At 42.6% G+C, this 25,002-nt stretch overlaps 1 protein-coding gene across 1 annotated transcript in view; it reads right to left on the bottom strand.

The window, feature by feature from the left end:
- Positions 1 to 25,002, bottom strand: part of LOC122790680 (src substrate cortactin-like) — a 1,120,562-nt gene that overhangs the window by 736,675 nt on the left and 358,885 nt on the right. The window contains exon 6 of the mRNA XM_044058203.1: positions 24,425 to 24,535. Coding sequence (XP_043914138.1) covers positions 24,425 to 24,535 — 111 coding nt within the window. The remainder of the gene's footprint in view (positions 1 to 24,424; positions 24,536 to 25,002) is intronic.

Below are 25,002 nucleotides of genomic sequence, written 5' to 3'. Positions count from 1 at the left end.
CTTTCGATCCCATCTTTAAACTTATTGTTGCTCCCACACAAATTTTCTACTCATATTCAAAGCAATTTTATTGCCATTCAGAGCATTATGCACAGCTGAACAAAATGACATTCCTCCAAGCTCAATGTACACCAAAAACAGAAACACACACATTTAACAGTGACAACACAGTGTCCGAGCCAACAAAGACACAGAATGGCTCAAGCCTCATCAACCATGCACGATGACTCCTCAGACTCCAGCAACATCTCAAGTCCAGTCTGGTCTCTCCAACACCAGACACCAAAAAAATAAATTCACACAACCAACATACAAAGTCTGTCCATCACCTGACTTGCTGAATACAGAACCGCCACTACCCGAAGGCCCAAACAGCCACAACCAATCCTACACCTCTATCCACCATCCATTAATGTTACCGGTAGCATCTCTGACACCACTAGCGCCCCAAATCCAGATTCCTCCGGCTCGGCGAAAATTCAGTCCAGTCCTTACAATGAGCATGGCAGACGACAAGTATCTGGCTTCCACCTTCCAACTTGTCACTGAAGCCACTATAGGCCCAAACTTCCACTAATCAGTCCAACATTTCTCAAAAGCAAAACACGATCGCCACCACGGCACTCTACCACACACTTGACCAGTTCAAGAATGAACCACTGACAGCACACTGACAAATTCACACAGATTAAAAACTTAAATAAAATTAACAATAGCTTGACAAATACACAAAGTGGATGACAGGAGCCAGAGAGGGTGCTGCCACACAGGGCATTGCCATTTTCCTTACTTAATCCCTATTTGTATATTTTATTTCATGCCTTCAAAATTTTGCAGCAAAGGAATATACTTTTAAACAAAGATCAAACACTGCATCAAATAAATGTCACCTATTATTTTCACTGACAGACTTTTAGAGCCTTATTTTAATTGTCAACCCCCCCCCCCCCACCCAGAGTACTGAACACAGCAATATAATCCCTCCCCCTTTACAGTTTTACATTTCTTCTGAAATTAGATGGTGTCTTCACCGACTTATGACTTTGTTCACAATCATGCTGTTAAACTGACGAATGCGTTGTAACCATATATTTTCAATGAGACCATTTACAGTGAAACTGCGGTCTTCAATCTTCTGATGAGCCAATAACTGACTAGGTGAAAACACTGTCAAGCTTGAATTCTTTTTGTTTGCATACTTGCCTTGTTTTTGTGGGCACAACCTATTTTGTACTATATACGTATGCATGTACGTGGTGAATATAAACATACAGAGATACTTTTATACATACATACACCAGGTCTGGGTCTGTAATTGCTCTTCAATGATCAGTACTCTAATTTAGTCAATACATTTACATATGTATTACGTATTGTACGCCAACACAAGTGCAAACACATGCCATCGCTACCTTATTAATTCAGTGTGTTGAACTGAATTACTGCTAGAGTTTGTGTTAAATCAGTAATACTGATTTCTCTGTACTGATTCACGAAGCCTTTGACCACATTTGTGGCTAAAAAGGATCCACAGATCAGCCTACATACTGGTTTAACACAAGCCTTAAATTATCATCAAGAAGGCTTGGAATGGTTCGCTCAATTTCTTGGTCAAAACACCACCCTCAGTAGCAAAATGTCCAACTTACTTACTGAGATGATGGAAATGGTTTTGTCTAACAATTTCATCTTTTTTAACGGCGAACTGTACCGGCAACGCAAGGGTGTAGCAATGGGGGCATCTTGTGCGTCCTTTTATGCAAATGTAGTACTGCATATGTGGGAACATACATTTGTCTTAATACCACCATGGGAAGACCATATTCTTTTTTACAGACGTTATTTGGATGACATCTGTATTTTATGGTCTGGTTCTGATGAGGACCTATCCCAATTCTTCACTTACATCAACTCAACCACAAAATTTTTACAATTCACACACACAGTGGATCCACATGAGCTTCATTATTTAGACATTACCCTTTATAAAGACTACACCCAAAAAACCTTTCATTCCAAACTACATCGCAAGGCCACCTTCTCCAACTCCTTTCTACATTTTGAAAGTGCCCACCCCCCATATCAAAAGAGGGGGATTATCAAGGGACAGCTCATTAGAGCAAGTAGAATATGTAGCACACAGAATGATTTTGAATTAGAAGTGGAGTTTTTGAAGAGCCTTTTTTTGGAGAGAGGTTACCCTTTGGAACTATTTTTAACTTTAGCAGCAGAAGTAAAGTCCGCACGACACTCCCTATATACACCAATACTAGGGGGTGGACTTGAACTAGTGTCTAATACTACCCAAAATAAAGATGCTCCTTATACTAATAGTTTCACGTACACATATTCATCTAATTCTCACGAAATGGAAGAAACTATTTTGCATCATTGGCCAGTTTTAGCCCTCTTTGAGGAATTAAAGGATTACATACCATCTAAACCTAGTTTTGTCCGTAAAAGAGCAGCCAATTTAAAGGAAATATTTGAAAGAAATCAAGGAACCAAGAAGAGGGTAAAACAACCAAGGCTGGGTACATTTAAATGTGGCGCCTGCGCTCAGTGTCATGCCATATCAAAAGAGATAGCCCCTTATCTTCCATCAAGAAACTACAAGATACATCCTACAGGTTTTTACACTGTGCTACCAGAGGGGTGGTTTATCTGGGGCTGTGTACCAACTGTCAAAGTTTCTACGTAGGCAAAACAGAGAGGGAACTAAGAAAACGAATTTATGAACATCTCCATGACATGACTAAGAAGAAGGAGACCAATGCCTTCTATAAACATTCCCTCTCTTGTCCAGAACCCAAAATCCAGTTCCTGGTCCTAGAACAAGTAGAACCAGATGTAAGGGGTGGTGACTGGGAATCTACCTTGGGCTACCGTGAACTATTATGGCAGTTGAGACTGAACGCAGGGAAGCCACCCGGTTTGAATGGGATGATCAGCATTAAACCGGTCTTGAAGCTTAGGAGGGCTAGGCTATAGTTCTTGGACTTGAGATTTCTCCACATAGTAACACCTTTACACAACACACAAAATTATTGAGCATCTATGGCTTTAAAGCTTCAATTAACAAAATATTTTCAACATTGAAACTCAATATAGATGGGCACCAATAATATCCAATATATAACTAACAGTGTCCTCCAACAACATAAAATAAGTCTTTCTCAGTTGTTTAACATTATAACATAGTTTTTAATAATTTTTAACCTTAATGAGATCTTTAACTTGCATTTTTAAACTTTGATATTTGAGAATTTCTATGTTTTTATGTTGGTTGTCTTCTTATATATTTTTATATGTGTGTATTCTATTTTGAATTGCTGTAATGAAAACTAGTTTCTAGTATACAGCTTTAAATCACTGGAGCACTTGAATATCAGGTTTTACCAATCAATTATGTAATTGCCAGGGTATATAACAGGCATTGCAATATACTACAACTGTACTTTATAAAGCTCAGGACTACCTGCAAAACGGTGATTTCTTCCTGTGACTTTTGGAATTGGAATACTTTTGGAATTAAAACTACCTTTTTGGACTTTAACACAGTTTTGGTTTTTCTCCAAGGTCGTGGTTAAATTCTTGGTTTCAAGCCTTAAATTAAACAAAGGTGGAGCCTGCCATTACCCCCAGTCTAGGGGGCACCATCCATGGCCTGGACAGGTAATGCTTCCTCCATCACAGACCTGAATGCCTGAAATTAGACTCCATGACAACGTGTTTTTGTCTTTCTTTACTTAACTTCATGAAATGGCATGCGATCACTGGCAATGTTGAGTTGTACAATTAACTCCTCCTTTGCCCTACTACAAGCATAAAAGGAGAAAACATTCTTCCACAAGGCTGAAAAAAAAAAAAGAGGTCTCCTCTCTCACCAATTCTGGCATTTACAACATGCCCCGAGTTAGATCAAGAAAAACCCGCTGTAGCAAACCCCACAGGGGGGGGGGGAAAACAAAAATTTTGGGAAAAAAGGAGGAGTTTTTAAAAAAACCCCTTTGTAAAACCCAAAAAAAATTTTTAAAAAGTAATTTTTTTGTACCCGGTTTTTTTTTGGGTTCCTTTTTTAAGGGGGGGAAAAAGGGGGGCCCCCTTTTAAGGTTAGATCCCGGGGCGGAGCTTGGGAGGTTTAGAAATTTTTTTTAATTTTCAAGGGCACCAAAAAAAAAAGGAAATTTCCTTTGTTTAAAAAAAAAAATTTCGTTTTTTAAAAAAATTTAAAAAGGGGAGGGGAAATTTAAAAAATTTTACCCGGTTTTAAAAAAAAAACCCTCTTTTTTTAACCTTTCTTTTTTTATTTTTTTAACCAAAGATTTTTTGGGATTTTTTTTTGGGGAAATTTCCTTATTTTAATTTTCCAAATTTTTTTTTTCCCCTTTTGGAAAAATTCCTTTAAAAATGTCTTTTTTCTTTTAAAAAATAAAAAAAGGGGCCCCGGGGAAAAATTTTTTTCCCGGGAATGGGGGGTTTTGCTTCCCAATTTTTTAAAAAGGGTTTTGGTTTTTGGGATGTTTTTCCCCCCTTTTTTTAAAGGGGTTTTGAATTAATACCTTTTGGGTTTTAAAAGGTTTTTTTTCCAGGTTTTGGATTTTTTTTTCAACCCTTTTTCCCAAAAAATTTTTTTTTTCCCCGCAGGGACCGGGTTTGGCGAACCCCCTAAGCCCAACCTGAAATAACCCTGCGTGTTTGTTTTTTTTAAATTTCCAAAAGGGTTTTTTTGGGAAAAAGGGGGAGTGAAAAATTTTTTTTTGGGTTAAACTTTGAAACCCCGGGGCTAAAAAAAAAGGGCCCTTTGGAAAAATTTTTGGGGAAAAAAAACCCCCAAAGGAAAAATTTTTTAAAACCTAAGGGCAACCCCCCCGGGGTCTCCAAAATAAAAAGGGAACGGTTTGTAATTTTGTTAAAAAAAGGGTTTAAATTCTAATTTTTTGGGCATTGGGAAAAAAAACCCCCCTTTGGGTTGGGGTTTGGGGGAAAAAACGGGAAAAAAGGGACGGAAAAAAATTTTCTTTTAAAACCTAGGGATTGGGGAAAAAGGGGTTTTCGAACCCCACCCCTGTTTTTTGGGCCTTTTTGAATTTTTGGGGGGGGGGACCAAAAATTTAAAAAAACCCCCCCCTTTTTTGGTTTGAAAACCCCCTTTTGTAAAATTTTCCGGGGAATAGGACTTCCAAAAGTCTGATTCTTTTTTCAAAAATCATTGGGGGCAAAAATTTTTTTTCCCCGGTATTTTGCCCCTTCGGGCCCCCGGGGGTTAAAATTTCCCCCCTCCCCCCCCTTTTTTTTTAAAAACCCCAAGGCCCAGGCCCAAAACCCCCAAATTTCAAAACCTGGGAAATCCTAAAACGTTAAAAAATTTGCCCCTTTTTTTTTTTTTAAAAAAGGTTGGGGGGGAAAAAAGGAAAAATTTTTCTAAAAAAAAATTTTTAGGGGAAATTTTTTTGCCCGTTTGGGGTAAACCCTTAAAAATTTTAAAATTTTTTGGAAAAAAAACCCCCAAACAAAAAACCCAGAAAAAACCCCCGGGGGTTTTGGGGGAAAATTTGGAAAGAAAGTTAAAAAGAAAGGAAATTTTTTTCAAACCCCCCTTTTAAAAATTCTGGGGACCCCGGAAAAAAGGGGAAATTTTTAAAATTTTTAATTGGGAACCACCCAAAATTAAACGGAAAAAAATCCTTGGGAAAACTTTCCTTTCCCCCGAGGAAAGGGGAAAAAGTTTTTGGGGAAAAAATTTTTTTTTAAAAACCCCTAAATTTTTTTTTCCCGAGTTTTGGGGGAAGGGGGCCCAAAATTTTTTTGGAAAAACCCCTTTCTGGGGGGGGTTTTTTTAAAAAAGAAAAAAAAAGGGGCCCCGGCTTTTTTGAAGGCCCCGGGTTAATTGGAATAAAGGGGAAAAAAACGGGGGGAAAAAAAGGGGAAAAAAAGGGAATGGTCGTAAGGGGCCAAAAAGCCTGGGGGGAAAAAGGGGGGGGATAACCCCGGGGGGGGGTTTTTTTGGGGAAAAAAAAAAAAACCCCCGGTTAAATAAAATAAAAAATTTTTTCAAAAATCCCTGGGGGGAAAAAAAGGGTTTTTTTTTAAAAATTGGGGAATGGAAAGTCCAAAGGGCAAAAACCCAAAGGAATTTTTTGAAAGCCAAAATTTTTTTTGGGTTTTGGGAAAAAGGAAACTTTATGAGGATTTGCCCAAAATTAAACATTATTATTTTTTTTGAATGGGAAAAAAAAAAATCTTGTTTGAAGTCTTGGGGTTTGGGATAAGGGACTGGCCCCACGCAAAAGTTTGCGGGGGGAAAAAGGGAAAGGGGACCCTTTATCCAAGAAGCGGAGGCTAAGGGGGCCCCCCCCAATTTGGGAAAAAAGGCCCCTTGGGACAGGAAAATTTGTTTGCTGCGTACCCTAAGGAACCGGGGGAAAAACCCTGCTGGGGGCGGGAAAAAAGGAACAATTTAAACCTTTGGAAACCCAAAAACTTAAAAAGCTTTTGGGGACTTTAACCAAATTTTTCTGGATGAAATTTTATTCCCCAGGTTTTCAACCAGTTTTTAAATTTTTTTCCCCCAAAAAAATTTTCCCCCCCTTTTATTTGGGGTGAAAGGGAGGAATAATGTTTTTTTAAACCCCGAAAAATTTAAAAGTTTTGGTCCCGGAATTTTCCGTAAAAAATTGGCCCCGATGAAGTTGTTGAGAACCCTTCTCGGTTTAGAAGGCTTCCAAGATTTTAAATCGAAGTAAGGAAAGGGGGCGATTTTTTAAAAATAATTGTGCAAAAAGGGGCCCGGGGGTTAAAATTTTTCTTTTGCTCCGGATGAGGGGGGGAAAATAAAAAAAATGGAAGCAAATTTAATAAAGAAAGGAAATCCTTAAAAAAAAGTCCGGGAAAAGAAAAATGAAGGGAAGGTAAAAGGGTTTAACCTGGCCCCAAAAAACTTTTTTAGGGAAGGTTTTATGACCGCAGTTAAAAAATTTTTTTGGGAAGCAGAAGTCAAATTCCTTTAAAAGGAATGAGGAAAGGGCTTTTAAAAGGACAGACTGGGGGGAGGGGGGGAGAATGGGGCCCCAAGCATTTTTTTGGAAAAAAAAACTTAGGGCCGGAGAAACAAAAAAAAGGGTTTCCCTTTTTTTATTTTTTAAGAAAGAAGAAAAAAAATTTCAAAAAAAAGGGGGACCATTTTCCCCTTTTTTTGGGGGTTTAAAAATATGTTGAGTGGGTCCCAAAAGATTTGGGGGCCCCAAACCGGGAACCCTTTGAATAAGGGGTCTAGCATTTTGAGGAAAAAGTTTGCTATGCCGAGTTTTTCCCGAGGGTTTAAAAATTTAATTTTGAGGGCCCAAAAGATTGTCTGAAACAGAAGAGAATTTTTAAAGGGGTTTTTTTTAAACAAAACCGGATGAAAAGGGGAAGGAAAAGCTTTTCTGCCAAACAGGGGGAAAGGGTTTACCCTTTGCCACCCGGGTTTTTTCCAAAAATGTTTAAGCATTCGGGGGGTTTAGGGTTGGGAAGGGAAGGGTTCCCCCTTTTAAAACAACCTCCCACCAAGGAATTTAGGAGGGGGTCAGGTTAGCTCTGGAATTGAAATACTTTTAAATCCATAAATTTTTTTAAAATTTGCTTTTGGAAAAAAAGGGGGGAAAGCCCATCCCGCTTTTTTCTTGGGGAGCAGATTCCAAAGTCTTGAAAATTGAACCCGTTTTTGTTTTCGGGGGAAACCCTTTTTTTTTTGGATCCAAATTTTTGGAAAGGAAAATGTCTTTTTGTTTTCCCAAAACCCGAAAGGGGGCTGAAAAAAATTTAATAAAGTTTTGGTTGCCGTGGCAGCTAAAATAGGGGTAAATTAACCCCTAAGGAAATCCACTACGTGAGGCATGCCGGGGCATAGTAAAAAAAGGGCAGACAGGAATTAAAGCACCTCTCGGGGAATTTCTTTTTTTAAAAGTAAAAAGTTAATCAATTCCCCAAAAAGGAAACGCTTGGTAAACATTTAAATTTTTGGAAAAAAAGGGTTAAAAAAAAAAGGAAAACCCCCAGCTTTTTTTGGAACCAAAAAGTTTAAAAAACCTTTCCCCCGGGGGAAAAAGCTTTCTTCCCAAAAAGTCCATTGTTAAGCCCTGCCTTGTTTTTCAGTTTGGCAAAAAACCCCTTAATTGGGGAATTTGACCCTTTTTAAAACCCAAAACCCTTTTCCCTTTGGGAAAAGGTCTTTTAAAAAGAAATTTTTTTCCGGGGGAAAGGGGCCTGTCCCCCAAAAGTTGTTTGTTTTTGAGGACGTTTTCCCCCCTTTGGGGAAGGCGCATTCTTTGGGGGGCCCTGACTTGAAAACCCTTGGGCCAAATTTCCCCCCCTTTCTTCACTAAACCTTTTGACCTTTTTAAAAATAGGTGAACTTAAAAACCTTTTTTGCAAAATTTTTTCCCTTTTTCCCATTTTTTTAAAAACCCTTAAAGGGGCCAAAAAAACTCCGGCATTTTTTTTGTTAAAACTTTGCCCAAAAATGTCCCCTGAAAAAAAAGGGGGCTCGGAAAGATCCCCCCAAAACCAATAATTTTGTTAGGTTTTTTAAATACATCCGGGGTTTCCTTATTTTGCATCAGGAAAGGACTTTTGAAAAGCAAAAAATTCTTTAAAAACAAGAAATGCATTTAAACCCCAAAAGGGAAAAAAATAAAGCCCCACCCCGGGGGGGGCCCCCGAGGAGGATTTTAGAAGTAAATTTAATTAACCCAATTTTTCAAAAAAAGGATTCTTAAATGAACTAGTAGGACCCTAAAAACCCTTAGGTTTAAGCGGGGTGAAGGGTTCAAAAGCTAAAACACACCCAAAACAAAGGAAGGGGCCAAGGCCTATTTAAAAAAAGTTTTAAATTTGGAGCAGAAAACTGCCTTAAAAAAATGTTTCCCATCCATTAAGGGTTTCCCGGAAAAAAATTAAGGGGAACAAGAAATCCCAATCCACTCAAAGGGGAAAAGTATTCGTAGGAAGAGAAGAAGATTAAACCTGAGAAATCCTAGGAAATCCGTTGGGGGTTTTCTTGGGGGGCCCCAAATTTTTTTTTTTCGCCAAAAACTTTGGCCGTAGTTAGGGAAAAAAGTTTTGTACCCCCATAAATGAGTTCCAAAATACAGCAGTTCAAATGGGGCCTGGTTGGAGCCCTTTGGGGGCCCAAAATTGGGCTGGTCGGCTGGGGCCCTTACCCCTATCTTTCTGGGTTGGGGTTTAAAGGAAACCACCCTTTTTGGGTTTTTCCCCCCCCATTTCCCTCTTAAAGGGAAAAGGTAAAACCCAAAGTTTCCAAAAAAAAACCCTAAATGAGTCTATTAAAAAAAAATACACCAAAAAGGCCCCGTACATTGGGGGAAAACCCTTTCCACAAAAGGAGGGTGGGGAACGATGCAATGCATCCTTTACATTTTTTGGTAGGCAAAACTTATTGTCCTTCAAGGTGTCTGGCCTGGGTGAATACCTACCCTGGGGAAGGAAGAAAATTTTTAGTTGGTCCCCTTTCCCAAAAAATGGCAAACCCTCTGGGACTAATTGGAATTTAAAAGTTCAAAAGAGGGGGCCAAAAGCCTTAAAGTCCTTTACCCCAAAAAATTTAGTCGTAGCCCGGGGGGGTTTTTTCGGGTTTTTTTCCCGGAGGAGGAATCTTTTGCAATTTCCTTCCACTTAATTTTGTTTTTAAACTTTTCCCTTCCCCTTTTGTGCAAACCCGAGTTATTTTTATTTTCCTTGGCCCAGGAGAGGAATGTTAGTAATCCGGAAAACAGCTTTCCCCCTGTTTTGGGATTGGGAAAAGGTAAATATTTCCTGGAAAGACACCGGTCCATTTGGGAAAATTTAATTGTTCTTGGCACTTCTTGAGGAAGTTGGAAGGGTTTTAGCCTTAAGCCTTAGTTCTAAACCCCTTTTTGTGAAATAACCCGAAAAGCATTTTCCAATGGTGTTGAAATTGCTTTCTCTGGGTTAAAGGGGGTCATTTTCTAACCGTTCGTCCCCCGGGAATGGTGGTTTCCTAAAGGGTTTTTTTATTTTTTTCCCTGTCCCGGGGGGATTGGAAGAAGGGGTAAATGATTTGCCTGTACATCCAAAGGGATGGTGTCCGATAATTCTTGAGAAACCACAGTAGTAGGCAAAACTTCTGAGGCCGATTCAGCTACGGTAGAAGGGGCCTCTGTAGTAGTCATGGATTCGGCTGTAGATTGAACCGTTTGCTCGGTTTCGGCGAAACCGAGACACTCGGCTATTTGCTTAACCGTGGTTTCGGCGAAACCGCGGACCGGTGTCGGTCCTTTTCTTCGCTTTCTTAACAATTTGAGTAGTCGGAGGATCCGGCGGCATAATGCATGTGCAAAGTCTGATCCGAAAAACTGTTCAGCAAACTCCGACCGACGCCTAAGCGTTCGTTGGTTGAAGGAAGCACAGGCTAAACAAGCTCCTACGTCGTGGTCTGGGCCTAAACAAGGTAAGCACTAAGAGTGGAAATCTTTATGAGGTATTTGTTTCCCACAAGTTAAACAGTTATTCACTTTTTCTGACATCGGCTGAGGCAAGAGAGAGTCCCCAACAGGGTACTTAGCTTTTAGTAGTCTTCGAAGTAGTATTCGGTAGTAATAATCGCTGGATCTGACCGACTGGCACTTGCGAACAGCTTCTGCTTCGGGCGCCACGTGGCAAGAAAGACGGAGGAAAATGGCGTCGGCTGATGCCTTTATACCCGAAGACCAGCAAAGATGACGTCGGGTGAAGTGCGACACCAGCCGAGGCCAGACCCAGACTTTGGAATCCGGCCGACCGAAGGGCTGCCTGACGACAGGACAACCCATTTGTTAGGACTGCAGATGCATCCTTGAAGGACATCAGGAGCTTTAGACTTAACAGGAGTCTTTGTCTTTGCCTTTGAAATAGTGATGTGACTAGGCCTGAATACCCCCTCAGAAGCTGGTACCTGCACAGCGGTTTTGGACCCATCCGAGGGAGCGACGTCCGAAGGTCCTGCAGCAGATAAAATAGAAGGCCTTGATGGCTCCCCATGGGAGTCCATATCGGCCATCGCTTCAGAAGTGGCGGACGACAGGGGCTGCAAAAGCGCCTCACTGACGACAGCCGAACCGGACGCCGGCTCCAGCTGCAATGAGTCCTGTTTGGACCTCGGAGGCCTGTCCTTGTCTTTGCTCTTCTTTTGAATTCCGGTAGTGTCCGACGACATTCTATAATTGAAGCGTCTGCCAAAGTAATTCAGAGCCCAGTCGTACCTGCGTTTGATAGTACGAGAATTAAACCTGGCACAGAACCGACAACAAGAAACGTCGTGGTCAGGGCCTAAGCAAGGTAGACAGTAAGAGTGGAAATCTTTATGAGGTATTTGTTTTCCACACGTAGTACAATTATTAACTTTTTCTGACATCGGAGGGACAAGAAAAAGATTCCCCAACGGGGTACTTAGCTTTGAGAAGAGAAGTAAGAACTTCGGACCGACAACAACCAAAAACGCTGTTCGAAAATTGCCAACCAACGACTTGCGAGCTGCTTTCCACCGCACGGCAAGAAAGACTGGAGAAGATGGCGTCGGCTGAGGGCTATGTACCAGAGCGTACTGACGTCAGGGTACTGGCTTGTACAGCCGACGCCGGACCCAGACTTTGGGATTCTGGCCGACCTCGGGCTGCCTGCCGGCAGGAGCACCCTACAGTTATGACTGCAACAGTGAAACACGATGAACATCTTGGCTCGTTCCTTTCTTCATGGTAGGCAACTCTTGAACCAATGTGATCAAAAAATCTTCTACAACGGTAAAAGCCTACCTCCACCTTAAAGCATCTACCAAGTCTTCAGGTACCTGGATAAAATGCACTTCACATCTGTACACTGGGAATCCATCATGTTGTCTCAATTTCCCCTCCTCCTCCTTGAAGGACATCCTTAAACAACCATACAATTCTGTGTAGATGTGCCCGATCATGAGGCCCAAGAGACAGACACAGCACAACAATGGCAGTCCACTTGCAAAGTGTATAAAGTCTCTCCATCAGATCCGCCTTCAGCCTGGACTCGGGGAGGTCCATTGTCTAACACCCAAAGGAGGAATGGAACTTGTACAGCTGAGAAACTTCTCTGTGTGGAAGACTTTCAGTCCATATATTTCTAGTTAATCACTGCATATTATCAGATCAGACAATAGTAGTAGAAGTATATATATATATAAAATTGTACAGAATTACTAAGTATTTGAAAGTAATCCAAGCAAGGCAGGCAGTCTGCTTCCAGTCGAAAATCCTTTATTAAGTACACAGACAAGCGATCCAAGTAAAACAAAAATAGAGTAATAGTTTCCTCACAAGCTTTCTAAAATATATATATATATATATATATATATATATATATATATATATATATATATATATACATACTTTTTATCAGGCATGGGAGTGGTTTATTGTGCTGTAAAACAAAGTGTTATTGGTACACATGTTAAAATCACATCCCTTCCCCAATCAGTGTGACATTAGCGCTGGTCCTGCCCTACTTAGTAGCCGTCATAATAATATAACACTTACGCACTTTAAATAAAATATATAATGATGTGGTACCTCTTATTTAACCAGATTAAGTATATTAAGTCTGTGATTTTATCCAAGACAATGTACTACATGGCTGGAAATATATCAGCCTTAGTCCATATTTTTTTTTAAGACGAGTTTAAGTTCACTACTTCTACGACGATGGTCTGATCTGATTAACACACAGTGATTAACTAGAGATATATGGACTGAAATTCTTCCACACAGAGACGTTTCTCAGCTGTAGAAGTTCCATTCCTCCTTTGGCTGTTGGACAATGGACCTCCCAGAGTCCAGGCTGAAGGCGGATCTGATGGAGAGACTTTATACACTTTGTAAATGGACTGCCATTGTTGTGCTGTGTCTTTCTCTTGGGCCTCATGATCGGGCACATCTACACAGAATTGTATGGCTGTTTAAGGATGTCCTTCAGGGAGGAGTTGGGGAAGTTCAAAGACAACATGATGGATTCCCAGTGTATAGAAGTGAAGTGCTTTTTATCCAAGTATGGACTGAACATCTTCCACACACAGAAGTTTCTTATGCCGTTTTGTTTTTGGACCCACTACACTTGCTTAGTGGGTTGTTTTGAGACTTCGGGGATACCACGGAGATTACTTTTTTTTTTTTTTTTTAAACTTGTACACCTGAGGACAACAAAGGGTCATAAAACGTAACATGACAGAAGAGCCCCTCCTATCACACCTCCTCAAAGTCTTGGACACACCGTTTGAAAGGAGGATAGCAAAACACTGCTGTCTGAAAACTATGTTTTAGAATGACTTAAGGATGGACTACCCCAGCCCTAGACTCCACTATACTGTAAAGGACAAGGCTCTCTATTCGTCCCCACCAGCCAATCAGAAAAACAGCTTACTCTACCCTATTCAGGCATGTCCAAAGGACAGTTTTCGGTGTACTCTCCAGTCCAACTGGTGAATCTGAGCATTTTGAGGCAATGTTACAACTGCCTCATGTACACAGACAACCCTCTCCTCCTACCATCAAATACTAATATATGCGACAGATGCAATTATACAGCCAAACTGGAGACAAAGCTCTCTCAACCCAAGACTGGAACTGACAGTCAAGAGGAGAAGGGTAATACTTGCAACACACCACCAGTTTCACATAGACCTAATAAACAAACACCGGCAAATAACACACATGAATACATGAAAACATACTTGGATGCTTTAAATACAAATCTGCAACACAGACCTCCAAAGCAGACATAGTACAGTTTTGTACCTACCATAAATGTAGATGTCCAAACTGGATAGCATCTGCAGTCATAACAACTGGGTTGTCCTGTCGTCAGGCAGCCCTTCAGTCGGCCGGATTCCAAAGTCCGGGTCCGGCTTCGGCTGATGTCGCACTTCACCCGACGTCATCTCTGTTGGTCTTCGGGTATAAAGGCATCAGCCGACGCCATTTTCCTCAGTGTTTCTTGCCCCATATGCCAGTAGCCCTCTTGAAGGCTAAAATTTAGATAGATGCCAATGTTTCCAAAAAGATAGAGGTAAACACAAAAATAAGCATGTATGCACATATATACAAACAAATACACCATAAAAAACTCCCCCCCACCAGCTAGCTATTAGGAGGGTATACACCCTTGGAGTACCACAGAGGAAGGAGGGAGGGTAATCCTGACTGCAGATGCTATCCAGTTCGGACATCTACATTTATGGTAGGTACAAAACTGTACTATGTCCTTCATGGATGCATCTGCAGTCATAACAACTGGGTAGAATACCATAGCCAACAAGGGAGGAGGATAAAACTAGATTATGGTGTGTTTAGGATCCCTGCAGTACAGCAGTGGCAAACCCTGCTCGGGATCTGGAATATAGAGGCAAATTGTAATGCTTGGCAAATGTATGCACGGAGGTCCAAGTAGCCGCCTCAATAATGTCTTTGGTTGCCACTCCTCGTAAGAAGGCTGTGGTAGTGGCTGCTGCCCTTGTAGAATGAGGTCTTATGTTCTGTGGAATTGGTTTTCCATGGAAGGAGTAACAGAATCGTATGCAATTTCCTATCCATTTGGAGATTGTCTGTTTGGAAATAGCTTTTCCTTCCCTTCCTGTTGCATAGGCTACAAAAAGTTGGTCAGTCTTTCTGCTACTTTTTGTTCTGTCCAAGTAGTAGCGTAGCTGTCTATGTACATCCAAGGTATGCAATATTCTTTCCCCTCTGTTTTGTGGGTTGGGAAAGAAGGTAGGAAGGTGGATTGCCTGGTTTAAAGAAACTCTGGATACCACCTTAGGCATAAATGTAGGATTAGTCCTCATGGACACTCTATCTTGGTGGAAGATTAGGAAGGGTTGCACTGCCATTAAAGCCTGTAGTTCTGAAACCCTCCTTGCTGAAGTAATTGCCAGTAGGAAAGCAGTTTTCCATGACAGGTGTTGTAGGTCTGCTGTTGCTGCTGGTTCAAAGGGTGATAGTGTCAATTTTTCTAGCACAAAGTTTAAGTCCCAAGCTGGTAATGGTGGTTTCCTTGGAGGTTTTACATTCTTGATTCCTCTGAGGAACTGCCTGAGCAAAGGGTGAGAAAAAACAGGTGGATCAAAGCTGTATTCTGCTGAAATAGCTGATGCATGTATCTTGATGGAGGAGTAGGACAGGCCTGAATGAAGAAGTTCGGCTAGGTACTCCAGAATGTTAGGCATATCTATGTTTGACACATCTTTTCCTCTTTCAGTACTCCAAATGACAAACCTTTTCCATTTTCCAGCATAGTTTCTTCTTGTTGAAGGTCTGCGTGCTTCAAGAATAATGTCTCTAACTCTTTGGGAAAGTTCTGGATTAGCTGCTGCTATGTGATGTTCCATGCAGTCAGTTGCAACGTTTTAGGTTTGGATGTATGATGCTGTAGTTGTTCTGAGTTAACATCAAAGGCATCAGGGTATTGGCCACATATTGTTCGAGACATGCTCCTCAGCAGTGGGTACCAGTGTTGTCTTGGCCAGTTTGGAGCTATCAGGATTATCCTTGGACGTTCTTCCTTGATTTTTAGTAATACCTTGTGTATCAAGGGAAGAGGTGGGAATGCATATGCTGTTAGGCCTTTCCAGCTGAAGGAGAGCGAATCCACTTTCCATGCTAGTGGGTGGAATGTCCTTGTGCAGAATTTTTTGAGCTGGTGATTGCTAGGTGATGCAAATAGATCTATCTGAGGCATTACCCATTTCTTTGAGATGGTCTTGAAGATGTCCGGGTGCAGCTTCCATTCGTGGGCATCCGATGTGGTTCTGCTTAATATGTCTGCTAGAGTATTCTCTTTTCCCGGTACAAATATTGCCTGTAACTGGATGTTGTAGCTGAGTGCCAGGGTCCACAGCTCCAAAGTCATTCTGCATAGGGGGTATGAATGAGTGCCTCCCTGTTTGTTGATGTACCACATTGACTGTGGTGTTGTCTGTCCTTATCATCAACTGGCCCTCTTTGAGAAATGGTCTGAACTTTTGGATTGCCAGTTTTACTGCCAGCATTTCTTTTAGGTTGATGTGCAGGTGAAGTTGATCCTGTGTCCACAATCCTTGCACGCATTTGTCCAGCATGTGGGCCCCCCATCCTAGGTCTGAAGCGTCTGTTGTGATAGTCTGGCTTGCTTGACATCTGCGAAAGGGTAGCCCTGGGTTTGACTGGCATGCCTGAGCCCACCATAGGAACTCCTGTTTTAAGCATGGAATTAGTGGGATTTCTGTTTCTAGGCTGTGTCTGTGTTGAGACCATAAATTCTTTAGGTACCACTGTAGTTTTCTCATATGTAGTCTGGCAAGTGGAACCAAGATTATGCATGATGCCATGAAGCCCAAGGCCTGCAATACTTTTCTTGCTGTTAACTTGTTCAGTTTTGTTAGTGCCAAGAAGTAAAGAGGGAGTTCTTTTGTTTTTCCTTTGTTAGGAATGCCATCTGTTTTACTGTGTCCAATTCCGCGCCCAAGAATGTCCTTGTTTGGGATGGTATCAGCCTTGACTTTTGTAGATTGACTGTGTATCCCAGTGCTTGCAGCAAGTAAATGACCCTTTGTAAATCTGTTGTCAGCTTGCTTTTGTTGTCCCCTTGTAGCAGGCAGTCATCTAGGTATGGGTAAATTTGAATTCCCTGTAGTCTGCAATGGGCGATTACTGATGCCAGGCATTTTGTGAATACTCTGGGCGCAGTAGATAAGCCAAAGGGCAATGCTGAGAATTGATAGTGCTCTGATCCTGCAAGAAATCTGAGGTATCTTCTGCAGATTGGTCGAATGGGGACGTGCAGGTATGCCTCCTTGAGATCTAGAGTTACCAGCCAACACTCCTTGCCCAGCATGGGAAGAAGTTGCTGTAGGGTCAGCATTTTGAATTTTGGGACAATGATGTATGTATTTAAGGCGGACAGGTCGAGAATTGGTCTCCAACTTTTTCCTTTCTTGGAACTAGGAATAGTCTGGAGTAGAACCCCTTTCCTTGCTCTGCTGTTGGCACTCTTTCCACAGCTCTCATGTTTGCTAACTGCATTATCTGTTGTAGAGCCTCTGTTTTTTGATTTGGCGGTAGATTTGGCATTCCTCTTTTGACTGGTAAAGTGTGGAAGTGGAACCGTAACCTTGATCTATGGTTTGTAAAATCCACTTGTCTTTGTTATATAGTGCCAGTTCTTTGAAAATAAGGTTAATTTTCCGCCTAGAGGAGCTGCTATTTGTTCCCTGGTAGGCGGATTTAGGGTTAAGTCACTGTGGTTGAGTTGATGTAGTGGCAGAGGTTGTGTCTGTGTCTCTGTTGTTACCTTGCCACTGTCGACCTCTGTAGGCACTTCCTGGATTGGTTTCTGCCTCTGGAACGCCTATTCCTGCCCCTTTGAGGTCTTGTGGAGTCAGGAAAGGACCAATTTTGGCAGGCCAGTTCCTGCTAAACCTTGGGGTTGAACCTGCAAGAAATCTTTAACCGTTTGAACAGATTTTGCCTTTTCTTCCATTTTCTTCATAACCTGCTGGGCAGGTGTACCAAACAAACTTGTCTTATCCATAGGAGCATCTAGCAACTTAGCTTTAACATGATCCGTAGAGCTTGCTCCTTTAGCCATGCATGTCTTCTTATCACTGTGCCAGTCATGGCTGATCTAAATGAAGCCTCCAGTGCATCATAGCCACATTTTAAGGAATGGTTACTAACCTGTTGTATGTTATTTACCATTTCTAATACATATTTCTTATCAAGAGATTCATCAGTGGTTAGTTTTTTAGTTAACTGATCAAGCATAAACTCTTGGTATTGTATCATGTGAAACTGACAATTTAAAGCTCTAGCTGAGAGAGTAGCTGAAGTGTAGACCTTTTGCCCCATCTGTCTAATGACCTTGCTTCCCTTTCTGAAGGAATAGGGTTTTTGCTATGGTGGCTACTGCCTTGGGACCCTGGGATATAGTTTCGGGTCTGCAAGTGGGGCCTTGTAAAGGTGGTGATGAGTGTCTGGCACCCTGTAAAATCTGTCTGGTTTGGCAGGGGCTGGAGGTAAAGAATCTGGCGGAGCAGACATCATTGAAAGCATCATCCACCACAGAGAGAACAGGAGGTATAGCTAAGGGCCTGTGCTGTGGAAGGTGCAGAAAGGTCCTAAGTCTTTTCTGGAGTCTGAAAAATCCTGTTGCTGCCATTGGAACTGCTCTCGCATGGCATGTAAGGTTTCCCAAAGGAGAATTCTTCTGGTGGGGAAGCAGCTGGAATGGATTCTTCAGCATCAGAGTCTTCAAAATTGGAGAAAGGGGCCTCTGGCTGATCAGTTATGTCTGATTCATCGGCAGACTCATCAGAGAACACTGGCTCAGGGGGCTCTGCCCTAGGTCTCTTCTCTGGGGGCTGAGAGGCCCTGTCTGGGTGAGATTGAGATCCTCTAATTAATGAAATTAAATCTTCTGCCAGAGTAAGCATTTGAGAACTAGAGGAGGGCCTGTTTGTAGGGGGTTTAACAGACACTGTTTTAGTAGTCTTTGCTGCTTTAGCCCTGGCAAAGGCCTTAATGGACATGGCTGCTGGAGGCCTAGCAGCACCACGTGCTGGGGTAAAGACATCCAAGGGAATGGTGTCTGATAAGTCAGTGGCAACCACCGTAGTGGATAAAATTTCTGAGGCCGTTTCAAGAGTGGTAGCAGGGGCCTCAGTTGTAGAGATAGATTTAGCTGTACTTTGAACAGTTTTCTCGGTTTCGGCCGAAACCGAGACACTCGCGGTTTGCTTAACCATGGTTTCGGCCGAAACCGCGGACCGCGAGTGTCGGTCTTTATCTTTGCGTTTTTTTGCAGATTGGGTAGTCGGAGGATCCGACGGCATAATGTACGCAAAATTAGAACCGAAAAACTGTTCAGCAAACTCCGACCGATGCCTAAGCGTTCGTCGGTTGAACGAAGCACAGGCCGAACAGGCTGCTACGTCGTGGGCTGGGCCTAAACAAGGCAGACAATAAGAGTGGAAATCTTTATGAGGTATTTGTTTCCCACAGGTTAAACAATTATTAACTTTTTTCTGACATCGGCTGAGGCAAGAAAGAGTCCCCAACGGGGTACTTAGCTTTAGAAGTCTTCGAAGTAGTATTCGGTAGAAGTAATCTCTGGATCCGACCGACCGGCACTTGCGAACAGCTCTGCTTCGGGCGCCACGCAGCAAGAAAGACTGAGGAAAATGGCGTCGGCTGATGCCTTTATACCCGAAGACCAACAGAGATGACGTCGGGTGAAGTGCGACATCAGCCGAAGCCGGACCCGGACTTTGGAATCCGGCCGACTGAAGGGCTGCCTGACGACAGGACAACCCAGTTGTTATGACTGCAGATGCATCCATGAAGGACATCCAAGCAACATCCACACCCCATCACCAACCATGAAACACATACTTCACATAATCAGTGTGCCACGCAATTACAGCCCTTAACTCAAAATAACATACCCAACACACTAGTAATAGGTGACTATAGTCAGGCATACTGATGTCCCACTAACTAGGCTGGACAAGGAGAAGGTTACAGTTAGCTGCCTGTCAGGTGCCAGGATCCGTCACATAACACAAGCACTCAGGTCACTTCAGAACAAGTACAAATACAATTGTCATTGTCCATGTTGGTGTGAATGACCTGAGACGTACCTCCCTGGAGATTATGAAGAGAGACATGGAAGAGCTCTCTGATCATGTAGCCCAGGCCAGTATGACCCTGATCCTAAGTAGCATCCTGCCCTCACCAAGAATGATGCCACAGTATAAAAAAAAAATTATCAATTTCAACAACTGGCTAAGTTTCTGGTGTCATTCAAAGTGAATCCAGTATCTGTCCGCCTGGGATGACATGCTTGACAAGCCACGTTGCTTCGCAAGAGATGGCTTGCACCGGTCACCCTTAGGCTTTTGAATACTGGCAAAGGCTCTTGCCGCCCCCATAGTGCCTTTTTTAGGCAAAGCTCAAAAGACAAACCCACCACCATAAATAGCACAAGTAACCAAAAACTGATGGTAATGCTACTCAACGCCAGAAGTCTAAACCTCAAAATGCACGCACTCGAGGCACTCCTCAGTATGGAGAACATAGACATCTGTGCAGTAACAGAAACCTGGTTTAAGGCTCCTAAGAGCACACCAGCACTACTAGGCTATAACTCATACCATACCTTTTGGCCACAGAACCAGGACCGAAACACAAAAGGTGGGGGTGTTATCCATATTCATCAAGGATACCCACACCTCCAGGTTAGTGACGCAGCACTATGCATCAGAGATCATCCATGTGCAACTAACAATGGGCAAAACTGCAATCCAAATTGTAGCTTGCTACAGATCACCCACCATGGCACAGGACCCTCATTCCGCATTTCTGGAGACACTGGGAAATATGAAGGTCCTACCAAACACCTTAATACTGGGTGATTTCAATTACCCAAACATAAATTGGGAGAACTACTCAAGTACTTAGTCCCTTGCCCAACGCTTCCTAGAATTTATAAACTCGAATGCCCTGCATCAACTGGTCAACACCCCCACCAGAGGGAACATATTGGATCTGGTCATCACCAACATGGGCGACCAGTGTTCCACACCGGAGGTCAACCCCTTGCTGATTAGATCAGACCATAGACTAATCACTCTGGACATCCACATTCCACCCCCACCCCCAATCAAGAAAACCACCATGAAAAACTTTCCAAAAGGAAACTTCAAGTTACTTAAGACTGAGGTGGAAAGGTTCACAGCCCCCATGCTAAAGGACAATGCTGTCCAAGTTGCTGAAACCTTTACAAAGGCACTCTGAGCATCTGCAGGAATGCATGGATCATGCTATCCCAAGTAAAACCAAGACTCACTCCTCCAAGAAAAGAAAACCAGTCTGGTGGACCCCTGTCATAAACAAGCTATACAACAGGAGGAGGAAACTAGTACAGAAGAGAGTAAAATCCCAAGAAGGAAAGACATCCCTGATCAGTATCAGCAAGAAACTACGATCCCTCATTAAATCATCCAAGGCTAGTTTCGAAAGAAAAATTGCCAATGACTCCAAAGATAAACACAAAGCATTCTTTAGCTATGTCAAGAACCAAAGTGGAAACTCTCAGATCTGCTTCAAGTTAGTGCAGAATGGCACAAAATACACTGAACCGACTGATATTGCAAACATTTTGGCAGACAGGTTTAGTGCAAACTTCACTCCCCCTCTCAACCCCTAAAGGGCCCATAACCATACCAGAAGAATGTAGGGCCCCGTCAATCACAGACACACAGGTTAAAACAGCCCTATCCAAAGCCAAAAACACAGCTTCAATGGGACCAGACGGTGTCCCAGGCTGCGTCTTACAAGAGCTCCAAAGTAAACTAACCCCTCACCTAAATACACAGTTAAACCTCAGCCTCTCTAAAGGCTACATACCCACAGAGTGGTGCACAGCAACAGTTATCCTGCTCCACAAAGGTGGAGCAACAACGGACCCTGGGAACTATTGCCCTATAAGCCTGACTAGCCTGGTCTGCAAGGCTATGGAATGCATCATCATGGAACTCATTAACAGAGACAGTGGGAACCTCCAAACCTTAGACCCTACCCAGTTTGGCTTTGTTAAGGGCAGATCATGCCTCCTAAACCAGGTGGACTTCTTTGAGACTGTTACCAAAGCATTAGACGAGGGGAAAGGAGGTCCACAACAGCCTACCTAGACCTCGCAAAGGCTTTCAACACTATTCCCCATTCTAGTATTATAGACAAGCTCACCAGCTTGAACATAAACTCCTACATCACGAGACGGGTTGTCAGCTGGCTCATGGATAGAACTCACATGGTGAGAGTTGCAGGCTCTACGTTCGACTCTAAACCAGTTACAAGTGCCATGCCCCAGGGCTCAGACCTAGGAACCCTCCTGTTCGGTATATACTTCTCAGCGGTACAGGCAAGCATAGGAGGACTATGGCTGACCAAGTTCGCAGACGACTGCAAACTAGGGGCCATAACTGATTCTCCGGCTGATACAGACACCTTTCCAGATGGGTCTCACTGAGACGGATACCTGGTGTCAAAATCATGGCCTCAAGCTAAATGCCAAAAAGTGCATAGTCATCCCCTATGAAAAAAACAAAGCACCCACGGAACTACCACAAAAGTGGTAGTGCCCTAAATACAGAAAATGCAATAAGGAATCTGGGGACCCAAGTAGATGGTAATCCCTCCTTTGATAATCACATTGCCAAGGTGGTTAGAAAATCCTTCTATGTGGCCCACCTAATCACAAAAGGGTTCGCATCTAGAACAAAAGGTTATTGTGCCTTGCCTCTCTACTCATCACTCATTAGACCCATCATAGAATACAACACCCCATTTGAGATGTACCTTACAAGACACCTGCAACAGCTGGAAAGGCCACAAAAGTACCTCACCAAGAGGATTACTGCCCTCAGATACCCTATGCAGCCCGACTCATGAAACTCCAGCTGTACTCGGTTGCATACCACTTACTCAGAGGTGATCTCTGCCTGACATACAAGGCCATGTCCAACCCAGAATTGGACATGCTCCACATAAAAAAAAAATCCCGGAGAGCCACACGCTCTAGAGATATAAATCTCACCACAACGATAAATAGGACATGCTGGAGGGATAGATTCATATCCCAGAGACTCCCCATGCTTTGGAACAGGATTCCAATATACATCAGTCAGAGCCCCTAACACTCTTCAAGAAAAACCTTGACAAGTGGATGGGAAACAGAAAATTTACCCCAGGGATCACTCCAGTGGGTCTGCTGGACAGCGGCGCAGGGAACTAATGGCTCTGCTGGACAGCGGTGCAGGGAACTAATGGCTCTGCTGGACAGAGGCACAGGAAACTAATCTAAGGGGTTGGCGAAAGCCAACACATTCTGGCTAGGCTTATAAATGCCCTTGGGCAGATAGCCTAGTACTTACCTATGAACCCAAGTTGTGGCTTGTAAAATGCATCTATCTTCTGTGGGGTAAGTGAGAAGAGTCAGAGTTTGTGTGTGTGTCTGAGTGGCCTACAAACATGGCACTTCTTAACTCCCAATGAAAGCATTATGGCCAATAATTTTGTCTTCATCTCCAGACACTTAACCAGGTTTTTTTTTTTTGGGGGGGGGGGGGGGACTACTGGCAACCATAAAACCAGTGCACACTGGATGTCATGATGTTCATGGTCTTGCAAACACTAGTGTCACATGGAGGAAGAGGACACTACCTTTTTCTTGTCTAAGGCAGTGATTCCAAGTCTTTAAATTCCTCTTGCAGCTTACCTCAGCTTGTGATAAGAGCTTGTATACTATCTCATGAACAAGAAATTGGCTGACTGCTTTAAACCAACAGCCAATCAACACAAATCAGCATATAGGAGAGAGAGAAGGTTCTATAATAAGTTTGGCTCTGCCATCATCCCATACTAAAGGTGGGCTGCAGCCACTACACTGACTCAGTGTTTGACCAGACATGTGTCTACCTGATACACAGGCCTACAGCCATTAGCCATGCTGCACTATATGACAGTCCCCATACCTGGGCCAACAGATAATGTAGAGCCTGCAGAGAGACCTGAGAGAAATAGCATCTACCAGCCAGTGCACTTCGACCCATGGTGAGGTGATTTGAGGGATTGCTCCCTAGGATCAGACTGTTTGCTCTCAAACCCCAACCTATAAGCTATCAGATGGACAATGCTGCTGTACCACAACCCAGGGTAGGACCCAGACACAGAAATCACAGGCTCAAGGCCTCACTCGACAAAGATGAGCTGAGCAGCTTGATGGCCTAGACAGTCATTTTATTACTGGACCTGCCCTGGGAAGGCTAGACTTGTGTCTTTAGCACAGAGTCCATGTGATGATGCTTTATGCTCTCACCTGCATAGAGACCCATAAAACTGATTTTCATACACAGAACTCAGCCAAGTCATGGCAGGGTCTGACGTCATGTTACTCCCAAAATGACAGTCTGGCACTCACAGGGACAGCAACTTAAATGTAGGCATCAAAAATGGAAGCTTTTTACACATGCACTGAAATGTTAACTTTGTAAATGAACACTTAGCCTTTAAAACATTTTAGTCTGAGGTCACGGACTTTGCAAGACACTGCTATTATGCAAAGCACACAAAACCATCAGGCTTAACTTTGATAGTTTTTTCATTCATCAAAAGATTGTTCTTCGTTTCACAGCAGAAAGATAATTCTTGCTGCTCTACCCAGCACAGGACTACTTCAAGGTTTTAAAGATGGCGCTCTGCCTAAAAAAAGTAGGTACAAAGCAAAAATAAAAAATATATACAAAAATTATGGAGGGAGGACTGTACAACTGTTTCCATTTTCACATACTCCGCTAAAGAAAAGTCAAACTAACCTTTCTGAGATTCATGTCTTTCAGTCTTTCCTTGGTAATCAAATCCTACAGCACTCTTGTCCACTCGATCCGCTTGGACTCCAAATTTTCCACCAAAACCACTAACATAGTCTGAGTGGTTAAATCCAGGAAAATTTAAAAAAAGAAAAAAAAATGTTTAAGTAAGACAAACACAAACCTATACCAAAATTAAATTATATACTACAGATATGCAGCTTACAAACATACCCAGAAGAGCAAGGCCTTTTCTAATGTTACAGTACCAGCATGTGTAGTTTCCTTTAATCAGGATTCATCAATGCCCCCCCTCCTCTGCCTCTCTGTAGGTCAGTTACACTAAAAGTATGAAATATGTTCTACCACTGCGTAATAATTCTCACTCCACAATCCATCACCCCTTTTTCCTTATTTTTATTAGAGTGCAGGGTGTCACATGAGTAGTGATAAAGTACATGCAGTCTTTGCACCACTGGGTGGCGACCCTGCTGTATGTACTCTTCCAACACACACACACACATCAGGGTATCCATGTCCACCTACTCTACTTCTTTGGAATGTGGGAGGAAAAAGTACAGTTG

The sequence above is a fragment of the Protopterus annectens genome, chromosome 16.part0 (assembly GCF_019279795.1).
Source record: "Protopterus annectens isolate FY-2018-M chromosome 16.part0, PAN1.0, whole genome shotgun sequence".
In the NCBI taxonomy this organism is placed as follows: domain Eukaryota; kingdom Metazoa; phylum Chordata; order Ceratodontiformes; family Protopteridae; genus Protopterus; species Protopterus annectens.
This window is presented reverse-complemented; position numbering and strand designations above follow the sequence as displayed.